Raw genomic sequence first — 18,684 nt, 5'->3', positions numbered from 1 at the left:
TGCATGGGGGTTGCAGGGGCATGGGGGATTCTTGGCAGGGACCGCTCCATGGTTGTCGGTCACAGCCCTTGGCACTCAGCACCATGGTGGGGTGTGCCACAGCTCCCTCCCTGCTCATGCTCCAAGCAACCACAAGAACAACAGCAGCTTGCCCTGGGTACTGGATCAGCAGGGATCCATGCGAGACAGGAGTCGGATGCAAAGGCCAACGAGCAGGAAAAGGGCGGCCTCTTCAAATCTTCCCCAACACTTTCCCCTTGCAGCAAAGGGCAGCTTGGAAAAGAGGGAACAGTGGCGAGGACTCGCAGCCTTCATGTGGCAACCTTTGTCTCCCTGGGAGAGGCACTCAGGGGAAACAGAGGCAGGGCAACACATCCCTGCCTGGGAGGGATGCAGAGCTCCCTGGGAATGAGTTACTGCACTCTCTCCTCAGAAGGGGCTGCCTGAGTGCTTTTTGCTCCTTACCTGTAGTTGCTGGGGTTATTGTTTCTTGTGAGTCTGTAGTTGATTCATTGCTGACTCCTGATGAAGGGAAAAGAGAGAGATGTTAGCACTGCTTAGTGCTGTGTGAAGGAAAGGTCTTGCGGAACTCTCTCTGTGCAGGCAACTGGGGCCTTGGCCATGAGGCTGAGCAGCCACAGCCCTGGTCAGCCTTGTCATGTCTTTGGCCTGTACCCAGCTCCGTTCCCTCATTGCTGTCATTTTTTACCATGTATTCTTTCTCTCACACCGTTGCGTTTTGCTCCTTCCTACCATTATTAGTTTTGTACTCTTCCTTCCTTTCTTCTCTAGGCGACTGAGGCATGCTGAGTTGCTGGCATATGCATGTCTCCCTACAGGAAATCTCCCTCCTCCTTCACAAGGCAGTACCAGTCAGCCATTTCTTGCTGCCAGACCAGAGTCAAGCGTTCCCCATCATGTTGCACATATGCTCCAGCCTGAGTGCTAGCAGAGCTCTGGTCTGAACTAGTGCCAGTCTTGCCATCTTCTTTTGCTACATTGATTTTTTCCTCATCCCTTAATCAACCAGTGCTTTTACTATCATGCATCTTCAGGAGTTGCGCTGTTTTAAATTAGATTTACATGACGTTGCACTCCACAGTTAACATGTTCACAGTGACTCTTCAGATTCTGCTCTAGACCTCACCTAAATCCACAAAAAATACATTCACTGCAAGATATACATATATAGACATTTTCCAACTATGGAAGGCGGTCTCGGGAGAAGCATTGTTAAAAACTCTATATGGACTCTTTCAGTGCAGTGGCAGAAGAATGATTGCCTTTGCTAACAACTTCTCCCATGCTGTAACAAATTCAAGCAGACATTGAAAGCTGAGTATTTTTATTCAAAGAACGCATATTCTGATAAATTTTAATCAGTGGTATCAAGACCCTCTCTCCAGGACTACACTTCCGTGTAGTCATGACAGTATACATTACTTTTTGTCATTTTTTTCCTTCCTTGTTATAGTTCTTTCTGAATAAAGAGAAACTTGGCTGGTAACAGACAATATTTGAAGAATATTTTCCTCACATTTTGGTTTCACCATTACTTGTTACTGTTTACTCTTCCGAAGTATTTTATCTATTTATTTTTAGGATGTTTAATTTATATTTAAACTGTGTCATTGTTAACTCTTGATATAAGGAATGTTTTGGGGTTTTTTTTGTCTAGAAGTAAAGAGAACAAAAAATAAAACAGCCTTGCTGATAAATGTGTGATACTGACAAATGGTCAGTTTGGATCATATGTTCTAACTTTCATCTGAATTAGTTAATATATGAGTTAGGACTAAACCTATTTACTCTGAGTTAATGCCACTGCAATCATAATTTAATCAAAGTCATTAATAGCATGCAGCTGGAAGACTAATGTATTTGTGGCTAAAATCCTTTGTGCTAACACACTCTTATAGCTGGTATATTAAAAAAAAATATATTGCAAATCTCAACAGACATTTGAAAAATAGACCCCATTTTTCAAGAGCTTTGTAGGGCTTTGAAAATCCAAAGTTGATTTTTTTTCTTCTGATCAATAAAACAGACATAGAAAAGGCATATCAAAAAGACAATGCCTGAAGTAACCCATTAGTCTCCTCTTGGTGAAGGGGAAACATGAGCAATTGTGCCAGTTCTCTGCCAAGGCTTCCGCCTTCGCTCATCACTGAGTCCTATAGGCAGCATTATTTGTTCCCATCAATGTGAAGAAATGTACATTTTTCCTTCAACCCTGATAATAGGAATCTATGTTGGCCAAAGCCATGGTTTTTGAGTATTAGAATCATAGAGTCATTTAGTTTGGAAAGATCCTTAAGGTCATTGAGTCCAACCATTAACCTAACATGGCCAAGTCCACCACAAAACCATGTCCCTAAGCACCTCATCTGCCTGGCTTTTAAATTCCTCCAGGGATGGGGACTCAACCACTTCCCTGGGCAGCCTGTTCCAATGCTTGACAACCCCTTCAGTGAAGAAATTTTTCTTAAGATCTGATCTAAACCTTCCCTGGTGCAATCTGAGGCCAGTTCCTCTCATCCTATCACTTGTTACTGGGGAGAAGAGACCGATCCCCACCTCGCTACAGCCTCCTTTCAGGTCATTGTAGAGGGCAATAAGGTCTCCCCTCAGCCTCCTCTTCTCCAGACTAAACACCCCCAGTTCCCTCGGCTGCTCCTCATAAGACTCATGCTCCAGACTCTTCACCAGCATCATTGCCCTTCTCTGGACATGCTCCAGCACCTCAGTGTCCTTCTTGTAGTGAGGGGCCCAAAACTGAACGCAGTATTCAAGGTGCAGCCTCACCAGTGCCGAGTACAGGGGCATGATCACTTCCCTGGTCCTGCTGGCCATGCTATTTCTGATACAGGTTTAGACTGCCTTCTCAAAATGAATGTTGGGGCAGTACCCTCTTACAGAGCTAGTCATTAGTCTAGAACAACCATTGGCCTTGCAGAGGCTCTGGCTAACAGTTGTCCAGGAGTACCCTTTGGACTCAGGAAGAATCGCATCCCTGGTGACAGCAGAGCACATAAGCTGCCATTGAACCTTGCTGATGGGCTTGTCAAAGGTAACCTGGGCAAAGGTGGCTATTTTATGGCTCTGCCTGCCTAGACCCAACCTTCTGTTTAAGGAAACAAAATGCATTAAAAGACTTAGGCATTTACCATAGAGATAAAGAAACGGGTGTTACAACTGAGGTTACAGAATAACAGAGACATCTGGCTGCTGAGCAAGGCAGGGCCTTTGCCAGTACTATTCAAACAGATGCATCCTGTAAAGCTTTTACAATGTTTGCTTAGAATGAAAAAGGTTTATGGGCAGGCCCATCCCAATGCAAAGTCTGTTCAAGTAAAAGATTCACATTGCTTTCAGTAGCTCTTGGATCTACATTTTTCACATCTTGCTGTTACCCACAAGCCTCCAAACAGAAAACCAACCGACATTCTTGAAGACCTCTATGCTTACAATTTATAGATAAAAATTGGTCTGTAGCATGTTGTAGATGTTGCTGGGAATACATATGTTCACTCACAGCAGTCAACAGAGACCCGCAACTGTCTGTCACCAGTCGCAAGCTTAACGGCGTCAGTGAAGGTCTTAATTTGGCTCATACCTCTGTAACTTTATTTCAGTATTAGCTGGGAGTTCCTATCCTCTTACAGCTTCAAGTTGCCACAAAACTCTTCATAGAGTGGCCTTAACTCTACTTCTGCTAATGCCTTTGCTCCCTCATATCTGTCACTGAATATCAGGGACAGGCAAATTTGGTCAGAGGCTCTGGCCCTCAACTACTGAGTTTGTCACAATGCCAGAAAAAGTAGTTAGTGCCTTAAGGAATGACACCTGCCCTTCAGTTTGAATAGACCACGGTGCTACCCTCTGCCAACAAAGTTGGCAGTGAAGTTCCCATTAATCAATTTAAGCAGAAGGGAACAAATAGTCTGTGAGCCAGCTCAGGCGGCGTTGCTTTCCAGACTGATTGTTTAAGGAGCCTCTGGCCGGAAGGCCAGCGGCAGCACTGCTTTCCCTGAATACTGGGTTGGAACAGTCGCACCTTTTGTTATGACTGTAATAGAGCTTGAATTACCTGGGTTTAGTGTGCAGGTCCTGAAGACTGCTTTTGGAATAGGCTAAATCACGTTAATCACAAGCACCAGTGATTTTGCATTGTTCTGCGAACAAGGAAAACTGTTGGCCTGCAGTGACATTTTTCATCATTAATTAACCAAAATCTAGACATGCTGAATTGTGTATCGCCATTGACCTCCAGCCTCTCAGCAGCTGCTGAAAGTACTAAGCAATCCATTCACTGCCACAGAATAGCTTCCCTGATAAATTCCAAAACAGAAGATAGTGTTTCTTACCTTTCAGAAGGCTCAACACCAGGCTGAGCAACACAGTGAGGAATACACAGCGTCTCATTGCCGCTTCTGTTGCTGCAGCTACTTGCTGCTAAGCCTAAGAGAAAGTGTTTTTCTCTTCTGGCATCAGCTCATTTAAAGTCCCAGCCACAGGTAGAGAGTTCAGCCCCAAGCTGACGTCATGGTGGCAAGTGGCAAATGATAGATCCAAGCTGTGTTTTTCTTCCTCCTCGTGCTGGGAGGAGGTTCTCGGACCTGCAGTGTCTTTCCTTAAAGTCAAAAATTCTTGAGACCTGTTAACACAAGGAAGTTACTGCTAAATAAGCTGACATGAGAACTGACAGCACATCAGCTATCCCCTTCCAGCTCTCCATACCGAAACCTTCAGTGCTAATTAAATGGAGGGTGTTCCATTTTTAAAGTGGAAGAAGCTATTCCATCCCCAGGCACGCTAATTATGTGCTTGGAGCAGAGTACCTGGGATTCACATGCTCACTTCCCTTGCAATAAATTACCAGTACAGGCAAGCTCTATACCTCAGACTCCAATTGTTCTTTCCTTATCAGCCAAATTTTATGCCAAAGCACTACTTACTGCTCAAAAGGGTAAAAAGCAACAGACAACACCTGCATATTTGACATCAAAGAAACAGGACTGACCTTGGCCCTTCTGGTAGCAATTATGGCTGTTTTGTTTGCTGCCATCTTATGTATGTTGTGGGCTCACTGAAGTGCTGTGGCAAGAGAAGGGGGAGCAGGCAGGACAGCCAGCAGGTGTTTGACTTTAGCTGGGTGGCAGCCCTCCTTTCTTGAGAGGAAGCGTGTTTGTGCCAGGAAGGCATTTAGAAGCAGGGGTGGTCAGACTGGAACAATGTGCTCACAGCAGATCCAGAAATGAAAAATAGCCCAGAAGGCCATGGAGCAGGTAACATAGCTGTGACACAGGGAAAATAGGTGGGAGTCAGAGACTCTTTGACACTGCATCCCAGGAAGCTTCTGAAAATTGCTAGATAGAGGCCAAGATGGACGAAAGCTCTCTGTGGGCAGAACTTGGTCTTCCCAAACCCTCTTATTTTTAGCTGCCTCACCTGCCTGAGTACCTTAGAATCATAGAATCATAGAATGTTTTGGGTTGGAAGGGACCCCTAGAGGTCATCTAGTCCAACCCCCCCGCAGGAGCAGGGACACCGCTAACCAGATCAGGCTGCTCAGAGCCCCATCCAACCTGGCCTTGAATGTTTCCAGGGATGGGGCCTCCACTACCTCTCTGGGCAACCTGTTCCAGTGTTTCACCACCCTCATTGTAAAGAACTTCTTCCTCATATCTAGTCTAAACCTACCCTGGTTTAGTTTAAAACCATTACCCCTTGTCTTGTCACTGCTGGCCCTACTAAAAAGATTTTCCCCATCTTTCCTATAGGCCCCCTTTAGGTACTGAAAGGCCGCAATCAGGTCTCCCCACAGCCTTCTCTTCCCCAGGCTGAACAAGCCCAACTCCCTCAGCCTGTCCTCATAGGAGAGGTGCTCCAGCCCCCGGATCATTTTTGTGGCCCTCCTCTGGACCCGCTGAACAATGTGTTTGTTCTGCTTTGTGCTCCAGTAAAATGCACTGCTTGAGACTGTTAAAAATCGGATAGCCCATGGTGGTTTCCGGTTCCCACTTTTCAGGCAAAGGTGTCATTTCTCTCCCTTCGAAGGTCTGGGTGACCCTGGATTCTGCCACAACTGCCAGTAAAGCCTTTTTGTGAAATAAACACAGGTTATCCTGTCATTATCAGACATGGACAAGAAGGATGAGCGTATCCCCTGAAAAGCCACCTCTAATGGCTGTGGAGCTGGTCTCCTCTGGCAAACTCCACTGCCAGAAACACTGGCAGGTTATGAACGTGTTTCCAAACGAGAAGTAACAGCTCTGTGTGATAAACACCTCTCTCCCCTTCTTTCACCTGCTTTTGTTTGATCTGCTGTTTTTAGAACAAGACATGCAGCCTCATGTGCTAATGTCATATATTCAGAGGGTGGCTCTCCTTTTATGTAGGAAGGTGGGAGAGACCAGAAGTATTACTCAGTCATTCCTGAGCTTAGGGTTGTCCTAAACTTTTAACTTGTACTGAACCGGGAAATACTAGTGGTTTACTGACAGCAAAAATGGTTGAGCACTGAGTCTGGAATCATAGGGTGTTTTGTCTGAATCTTCCTTTGCCCCTCTGGCCCCAAAGCCCCTCCAGTGCAGTCTGCTCCTCACAGTGACCCCCTGGCAGCACCTGCGCCCCATGGCAGCCTGAGGGAGCCCACTCCTGAGGGATCCCTGTGGTGGACACCCCGCGTGGTCACCAGGGTGGTTATGTGGGGTGGGGGAAATCCCAAGCTGTGAGGGGAAGCCAATATTGGGGTCTCAATGTGTCCACCCCACCAGGGGGTTCAATGCCAGGCTCAGGGCCTGGCCATGGGGGCTGCCCCCAGCCTTCTCCAGGGTGGTGGGCCTGCCCTGGGCAGAGGCAGCACCACAGGGGATCAGGCCAGGCAAGGGGCTCCCTCAGGAGCTGGCTCTGGCGGGGGGGGCCTGGGCTCGAGGCAGCCCACGCTCGCTGTTAGGGAGCTGCAGGGCCGAGGGCGATGGGGGACCAGGAGCAGCCAGGGCCCGTCCCACTGCCCCCAGCCAGGGAACAGGGATGGCCCACGAGGGTGGCCAGGGTCAGAGCCAGCCCAGGGCTGCCTGGGATGTGCTTGGGGCCCCCACAGCCCCCCATACCTCTGGCTGCCCCTCCAGGCCATGCTGGATCCAGCTCCTGCCCCTGCCACTCGCTCCCATGCCAGTCACCCAGCCCAGCCCATTTGGTTCTTCTGGGCCCCTCCTCAAAACTCCCCTTTGCTGGGGAGCTGACAGAAATAGAGAAAGAAATGCCTGGGAAGCGTTTGGTACCAGAGAGCTGTGCCTCTGCTCGGGCGGCATCCGACCACCACACCAGGCTACCACGGCCCTCCCAGCTTCACCCCAAGGAACACCCGAAAACTAACCCCAAAGTCTCGTTAGAATAAAGCATTTCAGTCCTGAGCAGACTGTGCTGTGAGCCCCCATGGAGACCCGACATCCCCAGGCACTGGCCGTTTGGAGAGCCGCAGGACGGAAATCAGTGCGCAGAGGGGGACAAACCTGGCTGCGGAGGGTGTTTGGCAGAGCTGTATGCCACCAGTCCTCTGGCGATGTCCATCTCCTATATCTAGACTCTTCAGTCACCACGATACATCCTGATTTTCCAGTGCTGCCTCAAGGTACATCTGGACTAACCCAGGTCTTAACATTTCCCTGTTGGCCGTGAAGCGAGCATGTAGGACCAAGAGAACTTCCCAGAGCCCTGCTGAAAATGAGGGTCAGGTTTTCAGCAGGTGAAAATGGTGCTGCTTTGCTGGCTACACTGGTCGAGTGTGTAGTCCTGCACATTAAAACTGTTCTCTACAGTGAATGCACATTAGGAGCTGGTGTATTGCCTGTATTTTTAGAGTTCACTTCCATTCTTACCTGGTTGTTCCTGTTTATCACAATCACAATTTGGCAAGTGTGAATCATTTGCAATGCAAAAGGCACTAGTTCCTCCGGGAAATAATGCGCTGAACAGACATACACCTTCACCTGCCAGACCTTTTCATCTCTGCTTGCCCTCCGCTGTCCATTTTGTGACACGGTAGTGGTCACAACAGGCTCTTCCTGGAGATGGGGGGCGACAAGGCTGTATGTGCCCCATTTCTTGCCAGTTTGTAAGGGAATTAGTAATAAAGGTTTGATGGTTTAGGAGAACAGACACAGAGAATTACCAAAACAGGAAGACTGATGTCAGTGAAACTTCATGAGCTTGAACACAATTATTCATTAAGTTACCAAGCACATACTTAGACAATAGATATTTGGCCGTTAGTCCAGAAAGACTCGCACAGCCACATTCGTTGTGATGTCACCGAGAAAACTTTGTTTGCAGAAATAACTAAATAACTGTCCAGAAGTTGTAAAACCAAACTCTTGTGCGTCACAGCTCAGATAGGGCAATCGAGAACACTGACAAATGATTATTAAGGTATAAAAAATGTTCTATATTTGGTAACAAACACAGTAACCGTGTAAAAAGTATCAAAGGTAAAAGGCCATGTTTACCTACTAGAAGTCCTGCACCACCTCATTATATAACAGTAAGTTGCATGTGATCAAGGGGCAATCATAGAAGCCATATGCCAGAAGACGTATGTCAAAGTAAGAGCAAGTGTCTTTTATAGCTCTTCACATGCATCAGATACCTTCTTCCTGTGTGTTTTTTCAATCCCATTCCTTACAAGAATCCTATACATTTTGCTATCTCATGTAAATTTGATTCCACTGTATATTACATACACAAGTAGAAATATATGTTGTAGTTAGCTAAAAGTTCAAAAAAAACCCTGCCAGAAAGTCTAAATCAAAGTGCAATACAAACAGATTCACCCATAATCAGGGGAAGCAGATGCACTTTGTCTTCTTTTCAGGTGGTTCCCAAGATGGGCGAGGGCACACCCTATGGATGCGTGCAATGGTCTCTGAGGCACTGGTATGCGAATTTGAAGTGGGCAGGACTGTTAAGTCATGTGCTTGTCCATAACTGCAAAGGTCTTTTACTTAGTCTCATGGTAATGTTGTGATCAGTCCTTTTGCACTGCCAATTTCCTTAAAAGATACCAATGTCACACAGAAAATAGAACAAATTGCAACAGTGTGGGTAATAAAACTGAGGCACTGTAACAGTCTTTGTCTTGGAAATGAACAGAACATTGGGATTTAATCAGGTTACTCCCTCCTTTATTTTCCCACTGGAGTCTTACTAGACAAGGAGCAAGCATATAACATAATTCTGCATTACATCACTGTAGAAAGTAGACTGAAGTTTCAGGATGTAGCAAGAAGTATGTTCTAAACTCACCATTTCTCTGCGAGCTGCACTCCCTTCGTCTAGGGCAGCTGTCTAGTGTGGGGCCCTGTGACACTACTGTCGAGGGCAAGGGATATCTTACCATGGGGTGAGCTACCCTCTGCGGATGTTTGTCTCTTTTCATGGCTACTGCTGGGTTCAAACTGGCCACCTAACTTTTGGTAGAGCAGATGAATCCCACCTTAGTCCCATCCGATCACTGTTGCCGTTGAGTGTTGTACTCCTCTAGAGCAATATAGGAAAAGATTGTCCCAGATGAACATACCTGCCATTACTCCAGATGCTCTTCCACACCATGCCTCTTCCCAGCAGACTGGGCTGGACATTGTATTCATCTGGATTCAAGGTACATTCCTTCTTCCTCTGAGAGAGACTCAGCTGGATATTCTTCACAGTCCCTGGTGGCACTTCGTGAGGTAGGACCGCTCTCACTGTGGCCAGGTCTAGTGCCTTGCCCTTGCAAACAGCCCTGCTGCACCAGCCTCTCCTGAGGTTTTCCTCCCCTCTGACATGCACACACGCCAACACACAACTTCACCAATTCTCTCGCATTTCCAGCAGGATGAAAAATTAAACTGAGGAAAACTTTAAAATTAAACTTTGAGTTGCTTAATGCTACAAAAATAAACATCAGAACAGAACTTGTATTTCAGCTGAGCAGAAGTTTGTTTAGCACAACTAACACAATGTACCCATTTCCTCTTTGCTTTTCATTTTAGTTATTCAATCATGAAGCACCACTAGAAGAACCAAAGAAACATAAAATTCCTTATTTTATAGATTAGATTTCTAATTATTATTAAAACAATCTAAAATTGCATATGCATCTCTACAGGGAAAGCTAAAGACAATAAAAAAGCTGAGACATAGTAATATTCATAGTTTTATTGTATCCTTTTATAATACTGACTAGAACGCCAGGTTTAATAATATTGGATGCAGGTATAAAAATAATCCAATCCTTAAAAATTATATTTTGCTACTACAGTACTGTATAATTAGTGGAGGCTGAAAATATGATACAACTTTAAATAATACTGGTTTGGAAAATGTCCTCAGAATCCCAGCGGCTTGGAAGCAAACATTCAGAGATACAGGGAAGGAAACAGGGCAATGTCAAGAACACAAAGCAGGTTTACATTCAGGTTGATAAAAGAAGCACAAACAAATGCTGAAAATTTACCTTTTGAAATAGAGCTCACAAGAGGTGAGCTTTACTACTGCAATTCTGAAAGCTGTTCAAATAAACCATTCTGATTTTACACACCTTCTCTTAGGAGGAAGTCCTGTAGAATTTAACAGGGCTTAAAACAAATTATTGAGTTTAAGAGAATTTCCTCTAAAAAAATAAACTATTAAGTATTTATCTTTTGGGGTTTTTTTCTTTAAAGTAAACTCATCCTAGCAGATTTTATCGGAGACGTTTTATGTCAGGCAAATTCTATGGCACTGTTCAAGAGAAGTGATCAGCTTTTACTATATTCCACAGGACTTTTCTATAAAAGATTTTGCAGGTCTGGGGGCTGCCTGCTATGGTCATTAACCCAAGCAAGGCTCCCATCCCTTCTAGCATTTTACTGGAATAAAGACCAGGGAACTTAGCATTTCCATACTACTTCTGAGGAACAACAGGCACCCTCTCTAGGTTTCCCTCAATAAAGATATTACACTCATGCAACACAAATTAGACACAGAAAAGGTGTCATCCCACATATGACCTTACAGTACACTCGCTTTAGATATTTACTTCTGCAACACAAAGAAGCATATTCCTTTTTTTTTTTTTTTTTAATTTATTTCTTATCCCTTCATGGACTTCTGTCCTGCTTTTCAATTTCAGCAGTTCAAGGGAACAAAGAATCAAATGCACATTGCGAAGCTCCCAAAATCTTACAAGCACACAGTGCATACCCCTTTCAAAACTGGGAGATCTTGCTTCGTTTCTGAAGGGACAAGAGTGAACTGACGAGTAGTTCTTATCTGTGACTGCCAAAAGCACCTCTACGTCCCTAGAAGACCTTAAACGATAGGAAACAGGTTGGCTGATCAGTAAAACAACTTCACAAAATTCACATTCATTCTCTTCTCAGAAAGGTGTTTCAGATCTCAAACCTGTTTTGTTCAATCTCACATAACACAGGTCCTGCTACAGTATACTTTAAAAAAATAAATACAACATGGAAAGGCAGCAACGGTATCACAGAAACAGGCAGAACAGAGCCACAGGAAAGCATGTACTACACACAGGTGAGAATGGTGGTGGAATAATTCAGGCCTAAAAAAAAAACTTCATGGCAGTCCATGGGAGAGTTACCCTAGTCACTAAAATGGATGCTGGATTAGTCCTTTGTGTGTAAAGAAGAAAATATGTTAGTCAGCATAGGAAGAGCATTTAAGTAAAATGCATCCGTTCTTGCTAATTTAAGGAAGAAAACTAAAGATTAAACATCACTATGAGGGAATGAGAAGTCCAGCTGGATTTGGAACGGATATGGCCATTGACCAGCATTAGTCTTGGGGAAGCACTTGGCGCGTCTGCAGCAATGTCCAGACACGCTCTGCTGCTCACTCAGGCCCTGGCAAACAACCTTTACAAGTAGTGGCACAAACAATTTCACAGTGACAAACACCTCTCTCTAACCACAATTTATTGCTGTTTTTTAAAGTCTTTTACGCTATCACTCAGCGTGGAGGCAAATACCTTTTACAAGGCTGGTCACAAGGGGTGACTTGTGGGACTTACGGAAAACACCACAACAGCAATGAGATTCATTGCGGCTGTGTTACCCACTGCTTTAAATGTGGAGGGCAAAAGGCATCAAAATGCCCTGTCCTGTTTTTATCTCATATAGCCCAATTCAGTGCTGTGAGGTTTCAACAGTATGCAAAAGGCCCCTGATTTTTCCAGTGCAGCTGGGAGGGCTGGCCAGGGTGAGCAGTGGTGCATGACAGGGACACAGGATGGCTGCGTGAATGAGCCTCCCTTTTGAATGACCCCTCAAATCTGTGTTTCCCTGCGGTGTTCACGGGGGCTGCCTCTCCTAGGCTGGCTGTCGGGGGTATTTCTGTGGGTAAGGGGCTTCTGTCAGTGCAACTGGCAGAGCACCACAGCAGCAAACGTGTGCCTCCCACACCTCTTCCTGTCAAGCAACAGAATTAGCATTTTTTCCAAAGTTAATCAAAAATACACCCGCGCAACTGCCTGTGGGCACTTGCTGACTGCTCCCTTAGCTTTCCACAGCAGCCAGGAGCAAGAGCAGGTTTCTGTGCAGCGTTGGTGTAGTTTTTCTTCCTTTCCCCACATCTGGCTGAACCACTTGCATCCTCCTTACAAGACACATGCCGCTTCTGTCTTATCCTCTTGGACAGTAGACAGCAATTCCCCCTGGCAAAAACAGCCAGTAAGCTCAAAATTTGCAATTTGGGGTAGCTAAAAGTAATCTAAATGGTCTGAGGAATAAGCTGCATTTATTTAGACACCTTACAGGGAGTTAGGTACTGAACAGAGAGGCATCCGCATTTGAAAGTGGGTTAAGTGCATGTGAAGACCCCTCTCACATCCGAGAGATGCCAGAGGGTGCTTAGTTTCTGGCAGAGATGGAAGCAGAAAGAGAGCATCCCTGTGGCAGCTTTAACAGAGGCAAGCGGCACAGGAACAGGTCCCATCCCTGCCTCAGCTGGGCAAGCCCACTGCTCCTGGGATGCGACAGTAAGTAATTGCAGTAAAATAACTGTCATATATTGTGGCAAAATACACTGCACTGCACCCACCTCTTCTGCGCTAGTGGACCTGGGAGCTGGTGGGGCTTGGGTGAAGACGGAAGCATCGCAGCACGAGGAGCTGCTGGGCTGGGCTGAATCACCCTGGGCTGCGTCTACTGGGTCCACAAAGACTTCCTGGTGTGTGGGAAAGCACCTGAGCTCACCCCGGTGCTCACAGCTGCCTAAATCCTCTCCTGCCTGCAGAGCAGGGCCTCCTAGGACACCCAGAGAAGGTGCTGCGGCTCCTCCTCCTGTGGACTATGCATTGGCTCCATAACTCCTTTCTTACCAAAGCTAAAAGGAAGGTCAGGCTGCCATGGATATTTTCTCATAAGAAATTTCCCAATGTTTACCTGCTCTGGCAGAGAGATAATTTCAGTGCAATAAAGCCAATTTTTGAAGTCCTCACTCAGAAAACCCTGCCAGGTTTACTGAGACCCTTTCCCTCCAGATACAGCATTAAGAAGAATTTGAAGATCGTTAAGAAATGAGAATTAATTACCTGCAAATTTTTGTGCAATTTCAATTTCCACTTAATCCCATTGCAATCTGCAATTTGCTGTGAGATACAGGCCAGGAGTTTTGTTCATATAGTCCACGTTACTCTTTATATAGAAATATGATCTGCAATTGTGAGTTGATATTTCACGCTTTGTCCTTTGTACTTGGTACACACAGGAACATTTCCCAGTCTTTCAACTAACCAAGCAATTAAACATATTTGCCTATAAGCATGTGCCTAAACTCTTCCCTATCTGATGAAATTCTGGCACATGGTCAAATCCTACCATTATGGCTGGGACACTTTTCCTTTTTGCTAAGCTGCTTTAGTAATAGGGGCACAGCCCAGTGCTCATCCATATGGTTTGGATTTAGATTTAGCATGAATCCCAGCTTCCCCTTTTCTTTTGTAACACATACAAAGCCCTCCTCCATACCATGGGAAAGACAAGTCCTTTCTACCCTAGGCACTCCCAAAACCAGGGGCAACTCACTCGCACAGAAACAACCCTGCCAGTGTCCTCTTTGAAGGATCCCACAGCACAGCAGAGTCAAGCCCTTAGTTGACATCATCCAATGTAATCAAGATATTTGCTGCTAGCAAAAGGGAGAAGAACATAATTCATGGACTGGAAACACTGATCAGCGTGGCAGGGAACAGGATACTGTAACTAGAGTTCTCCTTAAATATAGCTTCTTAGGCAGCTGTACTTCCCATGAGCATCCATTCATTTCCCCCTCTGTTGAGATAGCTGTGTCCTACCACCTACAAAGCTGATTATGGATCAGACAGACACGAAGTTGCATTCATCGTCACTGTAAGAGCATGTAAGTGCAAAGCATGCTGCCCTAGGCATCCAGAAAATTATGGTTTTCTGCAAGCCCACACTGCTGTTTCTATGTAGTAGAGAAGGGGTGAGGCATAAAAAGGTGAGGCATGAAAAGACGCTGTGTTTGTGTGCTATAGCTGGTGCGCCAAACTATGTTCTCAAGCACAGTTGTGGTGCCTTTCCTGCCTTGCAGATCTGAGAAAATATAAGTAAATGTGAGCAGGGAGCAGAAACCTCTTAGCCCACGCAGTAGATGACTGCCTAGTGCTGGCTGCCCTTCCTCTGGGCAGCTGTTACTTGCTTTTGATAGGAATACAACAGCCTTCAAAGTGCTGGAAGGACCTGGGGACTCACAGCATCTATAGGACACAAGTACTACTACCTGCCCCCTGATGGAGGGCTCCTCATCACCCCAGGTTTGCCTCCGGTGAGCAACTACACAACGCATCAGCATCTGAACTGCTGATCTCACTTGGGGTTAGGCACTTTGGGTGACGCATCCCATGGTCCTTAGTGCTTCAGTGAGCTGAGCTACCTTATGAACTTCCTTGTAGGCACCGTGTCTTTTCAAGCACTGTGGGATAGAAGGGAATATCAGAGGGTATGGGCCCTTCAGTGAAACTAGCTTATGTGTGCACTACAGAGATGGTGGGTTAATGGCTACAGTGTTATTTGTTATCCTCATACAAGCAGCCACTTTTAATTAAAAGCACTGCCACATTCAGGGGAAGGATCCATATCTGGACCCTACATCTGGCCAGGGTTTGGATGACTCAGGTTAACGCTGCAGTAAAGTGGTAAATATACTTCATTAATAAGCTCTCTTTCAACACCCAGCTCAGGTCAGAGTACAGTCCATGAGCTTTCAATCTGATCTTTGGTGAGAAATGTAACAACTTACATTCTTCAGCTTTTGCCAAAGTGATTAATATGAATACACACCTAGGTGAGGAAACCTGCCTCATCTGAATCACTCGAAACTAAGATGGAAGAAAGCAAAACACTTCAACATAAGTGATCTTTGTTTCACTAGGATTGAAAGCATCATGTTTTTCTCTCCCTTAAATGCAACTGACTGCAGTGAGCCTTATTTTCCAATGTACTGAAAGCCTCCACAGCTCTTACTGAAGTCAAGGTGCCATGAATTTATGTTCCACCTGCCCAAACAGGGCTATAGCATTATTGCTCCTTCCCAGATTCCTCGTAAGGAGCATGCTGAATTCCCAGCTCATGTTTTTCTTCCCTGTGAGCAACTATTTAACATTACATTACTATTTCTACAGGCATCTAAATCTCTGCAGGGAAACAGAGTCCCATAAGATCCTATGCGGAAGCACTATGACGATGTGTAGTGGCATCACTTCTGAACAACGCTGGTTGACAAAACAACAACATACTCGGACTCTTCCCCATATACAAGAAGCTTTCAAAGGGGCGTACAGGATCAACTGTGTCTTGTTTCAGTTAGAATTGCAGTGCTATGACTAACTTTCCCATACTCCTTGGAGACAATCAGCCCATGAATTCAGCCAATGTTGCCAGGCACCAGGCTTCAGCAAGGACCTAACCATCTGGAGAACTTCTACCAGTAAGAAGGTGAGGGCCAGAGGACCAGCCAGCTTCCTTGTTGTGTACAAAGCAGAAAGCAATGCAGCAATGGAAATGAGAGGGGACAAACCTGCCATACCAAAAAGAGTGACACTTTGCATGAAGGTTGGCTAAGAAGACAAGCACAGTCAACAGTGAACAAGATCTGTAAACAAAACACTCCCTAGTGGTATTCAATGCAGAGTGCTGGGCACAGTTCATCTGCCTGTACTGATCCATGCTTGCCGTGTAGCGTAAAGAGTGAAGCAGCAGCACAGAACAAATCCAGAGTACACGTGTTAACTTCCATCTGGGCCTTTCAGTGATGTGCACCTTGAGCCATTCCCTTGTCCTCCTCCTCTCTGCCGCAAGGCAACCGTAACCGTTCCTCAGGGCAGCAGCGCTTGGCGTGGAGTTCAAAGTCCTTCCTGTTAAATGGGGACAGTAAGATTGATGTGGGCTGAACTGCCCAGGACACAGATTGTACCTGGGGATCAAGGGCCACAAAATTGTGTCAATCTTCCACTCCCTCTCCACTCCCTGCTAAAAATAGTCTCTTCTTCTGGTTTCGTCACTGATGAAGGATGGATTGTATTGTCCAGGGTAGATGCATGAATGTCGAGATCCAGGCAAACCAGTGTAGGGAGGATAAAGTCCGTTTCTTTCCAGTTCAGGATTTCTCAGTCCAGTTGGCTGGATTAGCAAAAAATTAAATAAAAGGGGTCTTATTCTCACACTCAAATCCTCCACCAGGCACAGCCTTACCACCCTTCCCAGCAGTTATTTCAGTAGCTAGAAGGAACAACGTGATCGCTAATGATCTCTATAACCCATAATGATTTTTACTATGGGAGTTATGCATTGCCTGAAGGGATTATTCTGATGCAACCTAGTTTTGACATCTTGCCAATTAGCAGACTTGAAGTTCACCTGACTCCACCAAGTGCAGTCTAAGTGCACAGTTACTTTTTAATCCAAGAGAATTGTGCTGATGAGCTCAGGCATTGAAACAACTTTCACGAAAAGGGTATTGTCCCAGAGCCATCCTTACAGGAAACGATTCTAGAAAATTCGAGTTAATCTCCTGCTTTGAGTATTACCTGGGAGCACTTCTCTCCCCATTAATCATAGGTAGCTACTCTCCCAACACAGGCATTTGAATTGTATGTCATATACAAAGTGATCTGACCTTCCTTTCTCTTTCCTTCTCTTACTTAAGAATATCTCCTGGGGACACTTTGTTGACAAAATTTGACATCTAAGACCAAGACCGTACAATCCTTTCATGCAGTAAATAACACCAAGCCACCTGGTTTGATCTGTTACAGAGCTGATCCACGCAAAGCCTTCATCACCTACTCCTTGCTAGGACACTCCCCTTTCTCGTCACCAGCGTAACAAGAAGTCTTAAAAAATGTTTAAGAAACACATTTTCATTTCCAAATCTCTCATTCTTACTGGAAGAGGGAAGGAGGATTATTTCCCTTCATGCTGTGCAACCCAGTAAACTCGCTTACTGGAAAACTTAAAATACAAGGCAGAAAAATAGTATTGCTTGCTGCTCTCTGCTCTGGAAAGCAGGAGTCCAGAATGTGTGATTTGGGTGAAATCCTGCCAACTTCACTCACTTGAGTAACCCACACACCCCTTAAGTACACCCAGTATGTTGCTGTAGGTTAGTGACAGATGATACACCAGCATCACAGCTCTAGATACAGACATTAGCAGATGGTACCAACCGTGACAGCAGGTCTTGTGCTTGTGTCTTTCTCTGCCCTACACAGCCCATTACTCCACCACTTTCCCCCCACCACTTGTTCCCCCAGAGCTGGAAGGATGCTCCTTACGGACCCTTCCTGAGCGACCAGCATCTTCCCATCTTTGGGTGAAGATCCACAGCCAGATGTCTCAACCTTCCAGCATCATCAGTGAGAGTGGAAGGGAGAAAACTATGCGCAGAAATTCCCAGCAGCTTGTCCAAACCCTTTAACTCTCCTTGTCTGCTCTGGGATTGGGCTTTTTAGGCATCTACCAAAATGTTTCTAGACATTTCCCTAGCACTCTTCCTAATGGCATCGCTCTGTGATATTCACCACATCTAACACTGGAGTGTTATAGGACTACCTATACCTTGCTATGGAAGCCAGTTATTTGCCCTTTTATTTTGCAGGAAAGAGATATGTCCTTCCAAAAATAAAGGAATGTGCCTTTTCTGTATCAGGCACAAAGGGTTAATAGCTAAATCATGGATAGATACCGAATAATACACATCTGTCATCTGCAATAGGTTCTTGGTGCTTCCGTTCTCTTGCATCTCAATGGTCTCTCTGCCCCACTCCTGTGCCCGGGGGTTCTTTGGATATTCAGCATATGGTGACATCTGGAAGTCTCCACTCTTGAAAATGAGTTTACTTATGTCATTTTTATTCTTCCTGTTTATAAAATAAAGAAGGAAAGTGAAAACATACAACTTATCCTGCTACCTTGTATGCATTTCTAACATGATCTCAGGAAATTTACTTCCTGCTGTGAACCTTGACTAGGAACAAAGATCACCTCAGAAGGGCTAAAGTCCAATTTTCTGCTCTGAGGCAAAGTCAGATATGAGGTCAGATCATGTGTCGTGGTTTAGCCGCAGCCGGCAACTAAGCACCACACAGCTGCTTGCTCACCCTCCCCTCTGGTGGGG

At 45.4% G+C, this 18,684-nt stretch overlaps 1 protein-coding gene across 1 annotated transcript in view; it reads right to left on the bottom strand.

Moving 5' to 3' along the window:
* Nucleotides 1–15,556: 15,556 nt before the first annotated feature.
* Nucleotides 15,557–18,684, bottom strand: part of HEG1 (heart development protein with EGF like domains 1) — a 34,660-nt gene continuing 31,532 nt past the window's right edge. Inside the window, exons 21-22 of the mRNA XM_035896303.1 lie at nucleotides 18,253–18,427; nucleotides 15,557–16,688 (exon numbers count right to left, since the gene is read on the bottom strand). Coding sequence (XP_035752196.1) covers nucleotides 16,539–16,688; nucleotides 18,253–18,427 — 325 coding nt within the window. The 3' untranslated portion in view covers nucleotides 15,557–16,538. The remainder of the gene's footprint in view (nucleotides 16,689–18,252; nucleotides 18,428–18,684) is intronic.

Source organism: Egretta garzetta, unplaced genomic scaffold, assembly GCF_000687185.1.
Source record: "Egretta garzetta isolate BGI_Z169 unplaced genomic scaffold, ASM68718v1 scaffold326, whole genome shotgun sequence".
In the NCBI taxonomy this organism is placed as follows: domain Eukaryota; kingdom Metazoa; phylum Chordata; class Aves; order Pelecaniformes; family Ardeidae; genus Egretta; species Egretta garzetta.
Note: the sequence above shows the minus strand (reverse complement) of the source record. Positions and strands in the feature narration are given on the sequence as shown.